Source organism: Balaenoptera physalus (assembly GCF_965194825.1).
Source record: "Balaenoptera physalus genome assembly, chromosome: 5".
Classification (NCBI taxonomy): domain Eukaryota; kingdom Metazoa; phylum Chordata; class Mammalia; order Artiodactyla; family Balaenopteridae; genus Balaenoptera; species Balaenoptera physalus.
In genome coordinates, this window is record NC_138884.1 from 148,882,691 (window position 1) to 148,894,748 (window position 12,058).

At 62.1% G+C, this 12,058-nt stretch overlaps 2 protein-coding genes across 22 annotated transcripts in view; one reads left to right on the forward strand and one right to left on the reverse strand.

The window, feature by feature from the left end:
• The first annotated feature begins 2,109 nt into the window (after positions 1-2,109).
• On the forward strand, positions 2,110-6,516 carry MFSD10 (major facilitator superfamily domain containing 10). Of its 7 annotated transcripts, none has more exons than XM_082464384.1 (13): positions 2,110-2,288; positions 2,942-3,159; positions 3,261-3,357; positions 3,629-3,700; positions 4,074-4,164; positions 4,249-4,410; positions 4,673-4,781; positions 4,900-5,011; positions 5,270-5,378; positions 5,471-5,561; positions 5,691-5,738; positions 5,817-5,906; positions 6,104-6,516. In XM_082464384.1, the coding sequence occupies exons 1-13, from the start codon at positions 2,125-2,127 to the stop codon at positions 6,217-6,219; spliced, it is 1,479 nt and encodes a 492-aa protein (XP_082320510.1). In that variant the 5' UTR covers positions 2,110-2,124; the 3' UTR covers positions 6,220-6,516. The 7 variants fall into 7 exon arrangements, with proteins under 7 accessions (XP_082320510.1, XP_082320514.1, XP_082320513.1 ...); XM_082464388.1 differs by having other exon boundaries at positions 6,453-6,516; XM_082464386.1 differs by having other exon boundaries at positions 2,226-2,288; positions 4,006-4,164.
• Positions 6,517-6,979: 463 nt separating this feature from the next.
• The window catches only part of ADD1 (adducin 1), a gene marked incomplete at its 3' end in the record, with an annotated part of 76,972 nt that continues 71,893 nt past the window's right edge, over positions 6,980-12,058 (reverse strand). For 10 of the 15 annotated variants that reach the window (XM_082464355.1, XM_082464342.1, XM_082464353.1 and 7 more), the window contains 2 exons: positions 10,964-11,062; positions 6,980-8,922 (listed from right to left, as the gene is read on the reverse strand). In XM_082464355.1, the coding sequence (XP_082320481.1) occupies positions 8,555-8,922; positions 10,964-11,062 (467 nt within the window). Of the gene's footprint in view, positions 8,923-10,236; positions 10,272-10,963; positions 11,063-12,058 lie in introns of those variants that run through there. The other 5 variants (XM_082464347.1, XM_082464345.1, XM_082464346.1 and 2 more) reach the window with 2 other exon arrangements.

Below are 12,058 nucleotides of genomic sequence, written 5' to 3' on the forward strand. Positions count from 1 at the left end.
ATGTTTTTGGTCAACCAAGCATATTTGCCTTCATGTGTAGAATTCAGAGTGTTACTTAACGTTACATAAATTTTCAGTCATAAGTGAAACAAGTTTGCACATAGTTTAGAAATCAGAAAAGAAAGAAATCACCCATAATCCTGGCACCCCAGCAGCCACGATCGGCTCTGCCCCGATCCATACCCAGTCTTGATTAATGCCTTGGAATGCCAGGTCGCTGTGAAGGCAGGAGGGGTTGGGCTGCATCTGCATTGAGCCAGGAGGCGTCATAAGGACACAGGAGCCACCTGCCCGCCCTCGTGGCCCTGTGGCGCTACGGCCTTGCACAGAATGCTGCCTCCCTGCAGGGGTGCAGAGGTGGGCAGGTCCCCCAGCCCCCATGCCCCGCCCCAGTCTCCGAGGGCGAGGCACTGGTCCTCACACCCCAGGTGATGATGCGGCACGTGGTGGAGGCCTCGCCCTTGGCTGGCAGCCCTGTCGGGTGGCCCTAACACATCAAGAAACCCATCCCTGGGACTTCCCTGGTGTCACAGTGGTTAAGAATCCACCTGCCAATGCAGGGGACATGGGTTCGAGCCCTGGTCCGGGAAGATCCCACATGCCGCGGAGCAACTAAGCCCGTGTGCCACAACTACTGAGCCTGCGCTCTAGAGCCCGTGAGCCACGGCTACTGAGCCCACGCGCCTAGAGCCCGTGCTCCCAACAAGAGAAGCCACGGCAATGAGAAGCCCGCGCACCGCGACTAGAGAAAGCTCGCGTGCAGCAACGAAGAGCCAACGCAGCCACAGAAGTGACCATGGAGAGATTGGAGGATTTAGCCAGACTGGACATGTGGGAAGAGGGTGACTGATTCTGGCTCCCCCAACAGGGAGGCTGGTGGGGAGAATCGGGAGTTTGATTTGGGGCGCTGTTAGGCCGTGTTGGGGCTCAGAAGGGTGGAGGGACAGGGCCAGAGCGCCCCCTGGTGGCAGGCGGAAGGGACAGATGAAGAGGCCACGTTGGATGAGATTTTTGCATCTTTACCTAATTTCTAGGAGTGTTCAGAGATAGGTGTTTGCCAGGTGCGTGGCTCCACAGATCTCGAAGGCCCTGGCAGGTGTCGGGGCCACAAACGGGGCTGGCTTCACCTCGCTGTGTAGGCCTGGCCTGCTGTTAACATCGTGCAGACTCAAGACTCCACCCACACGTAAACTCTCCTGCAGCTGTTGCTGCTTAAATTCGCCAAACCGCTGATCCCGGGGGCCTTGCTACTGAGTTCTGTGGTGGTGGAACGTGCCAGCAACAAGCTGATAAAGCCCCAGCTTTGGGTCCTGGGTCGCCCGAGCATACCCACCTCTGCCCACCCCTGGGCCTCTCCACCCCACTGCAGGCACAGTCCTTGGAAATGTCAGTATCCATGTGGATGGCCCGTCCCAGCCCTGCCTCCTACTCCTTGCAAAGGGGCGTGTGTAGAAGGGGTCGTGGAAGAAGGTGGTTATGAAGCCAGAGTGTTTCCATGTGAGTACATTTGCCGACATATCGCCCAGCTCTTCCTCCCCTCTGCCGCGCGCCCACCAGCTCTTACCTCCACTGTGTCACGTGCAAGCTTCTAAGGGGGGGAGCACGGCTCAGGTGGAAGAGGTGAGCATCCCCCGAGCCTGGATAAAGGAACGCGTGTCCTCCTCAGGGAGAGCTAACACGTGTTCTCTTTGGTCGTAAGTGGAACAATTATACGTTAGGCAAAGTGTGACTGCTTGGATGTTTGAAATTTAGTGTCGTTTTCGGAGGAGTGTGAGTGCTGAGCTGACGGGGTGGACAGTCCTTCCGGTTAGTTCCGCCACAGACGCCTGAATTTCAAGGGACGGAAGGGAAGCAGGAGGTGCTGGCAGGTCCTGAAGTCCGGAACCTCCAGCTGCCGTGGGGTCTCCCCCGGCGCGGGCCCAGGAGCGAGCGCGCCCTGGGGGCACCTGCTCCTCCCCGCTGACCCCGGGGCAGGCGGGGCACCGGAAAGTCCTGACCTCACGCCCCCTCCTCCTCGCCGGCCCGTCCCGGCCGAGGCCCGAGGGTGGGCGAACCCGCGCCCCCGCACAGACGCCGCGTATCTGCGGGTGTATTTTGGACGGAGGCCTCCGACGGGAGTGGACGATGCGAGGAGGGTCCGGTCAGGGTGGACCCCGCCCAACGGCCCTCCGGACAGAGCGCCCAAAGCCCCGAGGTCCTCAGCGGGCGGGTCGTCACTCGGGCGCAGAGTCCGGGGGCAAATGGGACTGTGGCGGGTCAGGCGCCTCCGGTTGGATCCCTTCCCGCCGGTAAGCCGCTGCCGGACCCAATATCTGGCCGAGTCACGCGGCCTTGGAGGACCGGCCGAGGCCCCGCCCAGCGGCCGGAAGAGGGCGCGCAGGGCCGCCCACTTCCGACTGGGAGACGCGCCCACTTCCGGGCGGGCGTGGCGTGGTCGGCGTGCGTAGTCCGCTCGCCGGTCCATTCCGCCTTCGTTCGACCAATCTGTCTCTGCGGAGCGTAGACCCCGCAGGTGCGGGATGGGGCGCGCGACCAGGGGCGGGCGGGTGTCTTGTTCTCCGGCTCGCGGGGCCGCCCCCGCCGCCCGCCCGGGCCTCAGTTTCCCCGGCCGCTCCGCCCGGGACCGTGGGGTGGCGGCGGGGGCGGGGAGGTGCCGGGGCCGCGATGCCCCACCCCGGCCCCTGGGACGGTTGGCCTCCGGGGCTGCGGCTTCTTTGCGTAACCTAACCCCCGCAGCCTGCGTTTCCTGCTGCCCAGGGTCGGGGGCAGGGTGCACAGAGGGACTCCTGTGTTGGGTCACGGGGCAGGCAGACCCTTTAGGCGCTCGCTGGCTCTTCGCGGGTTGGGGGCACGGCAGGAGCTGGGGTCTGTTTCCCCCCAGGTAGGTGGGTGTGGGGCTGGGGTACCCAAACGTGCCCTCGTGCGACGTGCCGTCTTGCAGACCCGCCACACGCTCAGCCAGGCCGGATCGGGGCGGCCCCCATCATGGGCTGGGGAGCCGGCGGGAGCTGCACCCCGCGCCCACCCATCCGCCAGCAGCCGGCACCCGAAACCCGAGTGGTCGCTGTGGTCTTCCTCGGCCTCCTGCTGGACCTCCTGGCCTTCACCTTGCTGCTGCCCCTGCTACCTGCGCTGCTGGAGCGCCACGGCCATGTGCAGGTGAGCACCCCCAGTCCCGATGCCGCTTCACCCCCGGTGGCTGTCCATTGCTCCAAGCCCCGCAGGGACTCCCCAGCCCGTCACACTTCCTCGTTCTCTAGGATCCTCTCTATGGCTCGTGGCAGCGCGGGGTGGACTGGTTTGCTGCAGCCATTGGGATGCCAGCCGAGAAGAGGTACAACACCGTCCTGTTCGGAGGTAAGGTTCCTGAGCCAGGGCTGGGGGCCCACTTGGGTCTTGCCTTCCTGGTCCCTCCCTTCTCAGTCCCAGGTCCTGGTCCTCATATTCTCGCGCCTGGGCACTGTCTGTTCCTTCTCCAAGTGGGGGGTCTTGGGGCCATCTCAGCTCGAGGTCCGTGGCCTAGGAGTGCAGGGCCCAGCATGGTCCGACCCTTGGGGACTGGGCAGTGTGGTGACTGTGATCTCTGTCTCTTCCAGGTCTGATTGGCTCCGTCTTCTCTCTCCTGCAGTTCCTCTCGGCGCCCCTCACGGGGGCCGTCTCTGACTGCCTGGGGAGGCGCCCGGTGCTGCTGCTGTCCCTGGTACGGGTGCCCACAGATGGGAGCCTCTTCCCACCCACCAGCAGCCCTCTGGCGAGGCAGCTGTGGGCCCTCCACGGCCCCTCGTTGCCCCCTGGGGGTGGTGTTCGGGGGGGCAGTGGCTTCTGTGGCTAAGCGAGGCTGTGCCAGAGCTGCTCCTGCCACGGGGACACTGGGAACACAAGTGGCCCTTGGATGCTCCAGAACAGGGCAGGGTCCCAGGGTATTGCTTGGGCTTGCTGGCCCCTCTGTGGGCCCCTCCTGGCCTCAAGTGACCGTGCCTGCCCTTGGTCCCCGCCCTGAGGCAGGCAGGCTTGGCCACCTCGTATGCCGTGTGGGCCACTTCGAAGAGCTTTGCGGCCTTTCTGGTCTCCAGGATAATTGGGGGCATCAGCAAGGGGAATGTCAGCCTCTCCACCGCCATTGTCGCCGACCTGGGCTCGTCTCCCGCCCGCAGCAGGGGCATGGTGAGTGCACTTCAAGGGGGCTTAGGGGTGGACGGGCTCCCGCGCCCGGGTCTCCCTGCCTGGCTCAGGCAGTCTTCTCCCCAGGCAGTCATCGGGGTGGCCTTCTCTTTGGCCTTCACGCTGGGCCCCATGCTTGGCGCCTCCCTGCCCGTGGAGACGGCGCCCTGGTTGGCCCTGCTCTTCGCGGTCTCCGATCTGCTGTTCATCTTCTGCTTCCTGCCGGAGACGCTGCCCCCAGAGAAGCGGGTAAGGTGGGAGCCAGACAGGCGCAGGGGCTCGCTTCTGGGGCCTGCGGGGAGGCCGGGCTGCCCGCTCCCGGTGTCCAGACGGTCTTGGGACCACAGCGCCTCCTGGGGCCCCCGTGTTGCCCAAGTCCCCCTACCTCCAAAGCCTGGCAGGTGGACTGGGGGCAGGGGCCAAGCAGGTTCGGGTCAAGCCCACCCCCAGGCTGCAAGGCCTGGGGACGCCACCAGCCTCGTCGCAGGCTCCTCAATCCTGTGCCTTCCAGGCACCGTCCATCACGCTGGGGTTCCGAGCTGCTGTTGACCTGCTCAGCCCCCTGGCCCTGCTCTGCTTCTCAGCCGTGGCACGTGGCCCGGACCCACCCATCGGAGTCAGTAAGGAGCGGGCCCCCTCGTGAGGGTAGGGCTGTGGCTCCCTCGGGCAGCCCAGGGTCCCCCCCCAGCTGCCTTCGGGGCCCCCTTTCCGCTGACGTCCCCTTCCGCTGCTCCGCAGGGCTGGGCAGCCTGCGCCTGCTGGGCCTGGTCTACTTCCTCTATCTTTTCCTGTTCTCGGGCCTGGAGTTCACGCTGAGCTTCCTCGTGCACCAGCGCTTCCAGTTCAGCAGGTGGGAGCGTGGGGCCCCCGCCGGGACCCCGCCTGGGCACACCCTGCCCTCTCCCCATCCTGAGGCCCCGCAGCCCCGCCGCTTCAGGGCTGACTCCTACCTTGGCCCGTCCCCCGGGGCCCAGCCCGGGATCCCGGGGCGGGCGGTGCCTCGCGCCGAGAACGGGTGACGCACGGGCCGTCACCTAGGCTGCCTGGCTCTGCGTGCAAGCAGCACGGGCGCAGCAGGGAAGGGGTGCTGACGGCTCGCTCCTCCCAGCCTAGAGCAGGGAAAGATGTTCTTCTTCATCGGCCTCACCATGGCCACCATCCAGGGCGCCTACGCCCGGCGGATCAGCCCTGGCGGGGAGATCGCAGCTGTGAAGCGGGTACGGGGGCTCCCCTGGGCGTGGGGGCAGGCAGCGCCCCGAGCTCTACGGAGGCAGCGGGGTGGTCCTGAGACCGGCTGTGCCGCCCGCAGGCCATCCTGCTGCTCGTCCCCGCCTTCCTCCTCATCGGCTGGGGGCACACGCTGCCCGTGCTGGGCCTGGGGCTGCTGCTCTACTCCTTCGGTGAGTGAGTGGCCCTGACCAGGCTGGCGGGGGTGCGGTCAGGGGCCGGCGGCCGGGAATCCTGGAGGGTCGCACCCCTGCCGGCCCCTCCTCCAGGCTGACGGGCGCCTCCCTGATGTCCCCCACCAGCCGCTGCCATCGTGGTGCCCTGCCTGTCCTCCGTGGTCGCCGGCTACGGTGAGAGGCCCTTCCCTTGCCCGAGGTCACCCTGGGTAGCCCACAGGCACCTGACGGCCTCTGCCCTTTCCCCCACAGGCTCTCCCGGGCAGAAGGGCGTGGTCATGGGCACGCTGCGGAGCCTGGGCGCCCTGGCCAGGGCTCTGGGGCCCACGGTGGCCGCCTCAGGTGAGGGCCGCACAACAGCGCTCGGGGCGTGCTGGGCGCCTGGGGAGGCCCCGCCAGGCCAGGGGACTGCTGGCCCGAGCTGGAGGCCACACAGCCCCTGCTGGCTGCCTCGGTCCCAGCCACTGAACCCCCCCAGCTCAGCCCCGCCGTCTTGTGAGGCGGGGACCGTCGCCATCATCACCCTGCTGTCTCCGCAGTGTACTGGCTGGCCGGGGCCCGGGTCTGCTACACCGTGTGCGCGGGGCTCTTCCTGCTCCCCTTCTCCCTCCTGCAGAAGCTGAGGCCTCCGGCAGGGACGCTCAAGGCCGAGTAGCTGAGCCACCCCTACCCCAGAGCCGGGCAGCTGACGCAGGGAGTGGGAGGCCTGAGCCAGGACGGCTCCCCGCTGCCTGCCTGACCCCTCGCTCCCCGCCCCCCAGCCCGGGGCTCAGCCCGGGGAGGCCCAGGACTCACACTTGTGCCTGTGACACTCCTGTGTGGACCTGCCTGCCGGGATCAGACTCCAAAACCTTCCAGGCTTTCTGTTCACTTGTCTTTTATACTCAGCGACACACAGGGTATATCAGCCAAGTCTCTGAATGACCAAATAAAGCAGCTGTTTTGTATCAAGTGCCTTTCTCCAGTGCCCAGCTCTGCCTCGACACACCCGCTGCCCAGGGAGACCCCCCAGGCACCAGGAGCAGCAGCTGAACACGCGTTACAGCTCCACGGTCCGGAAGAGCACAAGGCTCTGCCCAGACCCGCTTCCCTCCTTCTGCGCTGTAGCGAGGGGTGGACAGGCCGACGGACCGCCCCCCGGTCAGCACTTACCAGGTGGTACTTGGGGCGTGTCCGGCAGACTGGGGCGGAGCGACCCTTCTGCTGGGCTCCCCCCACCTCGCCTGGACCCTGCCCTCCGCCCCCTGAGGAAGAACAAGCGGGCGCTGGGGTAGGGCACTTCCAGGTTAGAGAGTCCCCCCTGGTCCAAAGTGACAAACTGCGTGGGATCTTTTTTTAGAACGTAAGATAAACTTCTGAAGTCCTATTTTAAAGGAACAAAGAAAAGGAATTCAGATGCAAGACGGCTTCCCAAGTTTAGACAAGAAAACTGCTTAAAGAATTTTATTTGTGAGTAAAACATGTTACAATGAAGAAAGGCTGTAGAACTTGTCCTCCCAAGCCTGTGTCTGTATATGCAACTAAACTTCATGTTGTAATACAAAGAGTTAAACTACAAAAATGAAATTAAAGTCATTGCATACGTGGGGTCAGAGGAAGGGATAAAAGGAAGAGCCCGTGGTTAACTGAGGTGCAGGGTGAGGGTGGAGAACTCTACCACCATCTTGGCAATGAAACGATACACAGGAGAGAAGTGGCTTGCCTGCCAGTAAGCTCGAAGCAGAGGTCAGCGCCATGCAGCCGCCTCAGGTCCTGCCTGGGTGTTGAGCGTGTGGGACCTGAGCCCACGTCGGGCACTGGGTCCCCCCAAGGGCCCCTCCCCGCTCCTGGGGACCTGTCTGGGGGACAGGCTGGCACTGGCGCTCCTGGGACAGGCCACTGTCGAAGAGACACCTGGCCACCCACCAGTTCCCACTAAGCAGCTAGCCGCTATCTTCCAGGGATGTGAGTGCAGTGAAATTCACCCCGTGGCGCTGGAGGGCGGGAGGTGGGCTCCGCCAGTGACTGCACAGGGCATCAGGTGGGACCCCTGGGGCCAACTCCTACCTCGAACTGCCTTCTATCGAAGCGAGGGTACCCTCCAGGCTGAGCCGAGCCGAGGTTAAGAGCAGACCCCCCCAGGAGAGCGCACGGAGCCCTGCTGCGCTCTGCCACAGGCCCTGGGGAGAGAACGAAGCACAGCGCAGACCGTTCATTCACGGCGTGTAGGGGGAACTGCAGACGTGCTGAAAGGACATCTAGAAAGCACTCTTCCCCTCCTGATGCACCTTCCCTACGACGGGGATCGAGAGCCCCCAGTGAGTAAGGAATGGAGCCGCAAGTCTGGTTTTGGCCGCGGGGGGTCGGTGAGACCATGCATAGGTTACCTGGGTGTACACAGGCCCGTCCGCTGCTGGGACTGCCAGCTCAGCCCAAACCTGCCTGTCAAAGTCCGCCACAGCGGCCTGGGCCATTGGCGGGGACACGAGTGTTCTCACAGGACCAAGGCTTTGTGTATCCAAACAAATGAGATCACTGAGCAGAAAATGCCAGCAAGAAGCTACAGGTCTGATTCAGTCACCCGAGACCTCGGGGTGAAGGGAGGCTAGCAGAGACGGGGCACGGATTACTTCACAAGAGAAGGAGAGCAGGAGTGGTCGAGGCCAGAGCTGGCAGGGCCGCCCCCGATCCAGCCAGAACCTGGACTTAGCTAAGCCCCTGGGGACAGCGTGTCCCCGAGGGGCTCATGAGATGGGCCGAGGTGCTGGTCCCTGCAGGGCAGGGCTCCGAGGTGGACGCAGAGACCAAGTCTCCCCCAGCACCTGAGGCTGCAGGCCGGGCCGCTGCGCACACAAGGTTAGCACCGGTCTCCGTGGGGATTTGGTCACACCGCGAGGGGAGTGCTAACTACACAGAGGGGTGGGCCTTTTGCATTCCATTACACAAGAAGACACGGGCACGAGACACGATCGGGGACAGTCTGGTGGCATCGGTTTGTGCAGGAAGGGCCTTCAGGAGTCGCTCCTCTTCTTGCTCTTCTTCAGGAAGGAGGGAGTGCGGAATTTCTTCTTCTTTTTGGAGGGGGACTTGCCCGGAGACCCATCACTGCCAGGGTCCACAGCAGCCCCCTCCTCGGCAGCCGGGGAGGCGGCCTCGTCAGCCGCCTGGGCTGTGACTGGCTCAGGGATGGCCGCCGAGGGGGACCTGGTGGGGCCTGGAGGGCCCCCTGCTTCACAAAGCCCCTCTTCCTCCTCCTCCTCCTCCTCCAATGTCGGGAAGCAGAGCGCTTCTGAAGGCTCATCAGGGGACAGGTCAGGGAGAGTCGGCGTGAAGGTGGCGGCATCACTGTCGTCTCCGGAAGCCGGCTCCTGCGGCAGGTCTGGGGGGAGGGGTGGGAGAGGCGAGGTTAGAGGGCGACTGCCTGGGCCTCCAAGGGGGATCGCAAGCGCCCTGCACCAAACAAGAGTAAGATGCTGTCAGTGAGAGCTGCTCTGCTTCGGGCTGGCTGCAGCTCACAGTGCAAAACGTGGGCTCAGCCTCAGGGTGGTTTTTAGCTCCTTCTCATGGACAACATGCCGACAAAGCCAGACAGAGTCCCAGGGCTTCGGTCCCCAGTCACAGAGACGGTGATGAAGGCAAGTGGAAACATTTTCAGTATTGCAACGTCTGCGTTAAACACTTGAACCCTTTTAAAGGACACGTGTTAGTAATCCTGAAATCAAGCCTAAATTTGTATCCACGACACCTGGTCTCCCCCAAGGAGAAAATATATAAAGCTGTGGCAGCTGGTAGAAAACTATGAGTTGATTCCCAGACCCCCATCAACATCAACACCAAACAAAGGCCATTTTAGGCTGGAGAGTTAAAAAAGACAACGCTAAGGTAAGGGACGGGCAAAAAATTCAAGCCCCCTTAACAATTTGAACATGGAAACATAAAAGAGCCAAATGGAACTTATTTTAAAGAAACAGCCTGAGGACTGGTTTCTACACTGACCCTGGGGGAAACCAGTTTTGTAGATTTTTTAAAATAGTCCACCAAGTCACCAGCCACTGGCAGGTTAGGCAACAGCAAACCTTCAGTGCCTGGAAATCTAGCCAAACGTCCAGAGGTGAGCAGAGGCTGGGCTGGGCTGAGGTGCGGAGGCGCGGCTGCAGGGGACTGGGCGGGAGCAGTTAGGACTCACTCCGCGAAGCATGCACAGGTGGCCTGCAGGTGCTCAGGGGAACTCTGACCATCTGACAAATGTCACATTGGGAAAACAGCACTAAATGTCACTCTTCCACCCCCTCAAATTAAGCTTAAGCACCCAGTTTAAGCAAAGATCCAAACACATGCGACCCCCGTGCAGCAGGTGGCAAAATCCCAGCCTGAGTCTAGTCTAGACTTGTCTCGAAGGCTCGACAGGACCACGTGGTCCCTCTGAAACTTGAGACCCACAGTGCTCGGAGCAGCGCCGCCTCGGCCCTGGGGGGACTCGAGGACAGGCTGCCCACCGCACAGCTCAGGGGACCCAGCCCCTTCCAGGAAGGCCACTGCCCAGAATGGAGGAACTGGGTAAAAGAAGGGCCTTTGTTTTTATTTTGAATAAACAAAAAACAAAAATTAATAAGCAACAAAGAAGCAGGAGAATGAGGCAAAGCACAGGGAATTCCGATTAAACAGCAGAGGGCCAGGCAGCAGGCGGTACTTACTATGGTAACAGGTACTCTTTAGCACATCCACCTCCTGTTTGTAACGCAGCCACAGGAAGAGAAAAGCACAGGTAGAGAATCTATGCATTCAGTCACAGCCATCGGGTTACAGAAGGAGAATGGCCAGGCCATTCTTGTGGACACAGAAAAGGGCAGGAGGTGAGCCACAGGCTCCCGACAGGCACGGGAAGCACAACGTACAAGACCGAGGGACAGACACGCAGGCCACACGTCACAGAAACACGGTGGGTGGTCTGAGAGGCCAGGGGAGGCGGGCACTCTCCACGGACTGGGAAATATGGCCAAAGAATGCAGCCCGGTGGCCCAGACACAACGGAGGACGTTTCCGGGGGCGATCCGAGCACAGGAAGGTCTAGGAAATGTGCAAGCAGTGGGCAAAACTGACATCATGAATGAAGGCAGGTTCCGATCCCCAACGACTGTCCTCCCACCTGTGACATCACGCTAACGAATCTGTGTTGCCTCAAGTTACCCCGGACAGAACCAGCACGGGAGCGGAGGAGGCTGGGCGAGCTCAGAGCGGATGACGTACTGTTTTCCATGCAAACACACTCGGCTGTTAGTGTCAGTTCAACTACTGCCACACTCAGCTGCTTTTCTTACACAAAGCCACGAAGTTCGGCCCCTCCTGGCGATGCCACCCCGGGCGGCCGTGCACCCTCCCACACGGGGCAGCCGCATACCCACCTCCAGCCCAGAGCTCACCTTCCTCCAGCTTGATGGGGGCGCTGGGGGGAGTGTGGGGGGCAGCAGGGGGCTCCGGAGGGCCCTCTTCTTTGTCTTCTCTAGTCTCGTCCAGATTCTCTGCAGGTGCACATAGGGCAGAAAGAGCGCGGTGAAGGCCTTTGGACACGGCGGGACTCCCCTCGCCCCCTCCCGGGTGGACGGGCCCTCCCGCCCTGCCCATCGGGCTGCCTCGGGGAGGGCGGGAGGGGCTGCTCAGGGCGCAAGCAAGAGCCCAAGAAGGGAAGGGCTCGCAGCCGCTGGCCTCAACCTTTTCCCCATTCCTACCCGAAAGAGGACAAAGGAAGCCACTCCTGACGGGGCTGTGGATCTCGGTTTGAGAATCTGCCAGAGCTGCCTCTGTGACGGGCTGTGACCGGTGACCCCCGGCCTGTCCTCTCCTGTCCTCTGGTGAGGGGCCCCTCCCCATGACCTCACCATCCTGCCTCTCGCGCTGCTGAGTAAGAGCCCAGGGTCCCAAGCACCCTCGCCCTACCTGCCACCTCAGGGGACATTACAGGAGCGTGACCTTGGTTTTAATTTGTTATTTAGAGCATTTTCTACCAATAATTTAAACTTGGCAGTTGTAACACATATTTTTATTTTCTATAGTAAAATATGCTAAGGAACAGAGGAAAAATTACAAGAACTAGGACTCAGGATCCTGAAATTCCAAGTCTGCCTCTCATTTAGGGAAAAATATATACCAGTATTATCTTAATTCCTTAAATCTCCTTCTCTCATTGAAACTTTTCACGTTAATAGCTTCGGACCAACTTGCCTCCCCAAGTCCCCCGAGCCTACAGCTCCCTTCCTGAAGCCAAGTGTCTCTAAACAGAGGCCTTCACACCTTCTGCCTGAGTGAACAAATTCCTTCAGCCAGGAAAAGAAGCCAAAGGCCAGGGGCTTTCTTCCTCGTGCCTGAGGTGCTGCCTTTGACAGACAGCCTGAGGTCACCCGCGGCACACACTACCCGCCCCCCACCGCCGTGCCCAGAGCCAGCACCAGTGCTGGGCAGGGGCTTCCTGGCAGTGGCCCCTGGCTGCCACTCCCACTGCCGACGGCTCTGTGATCACA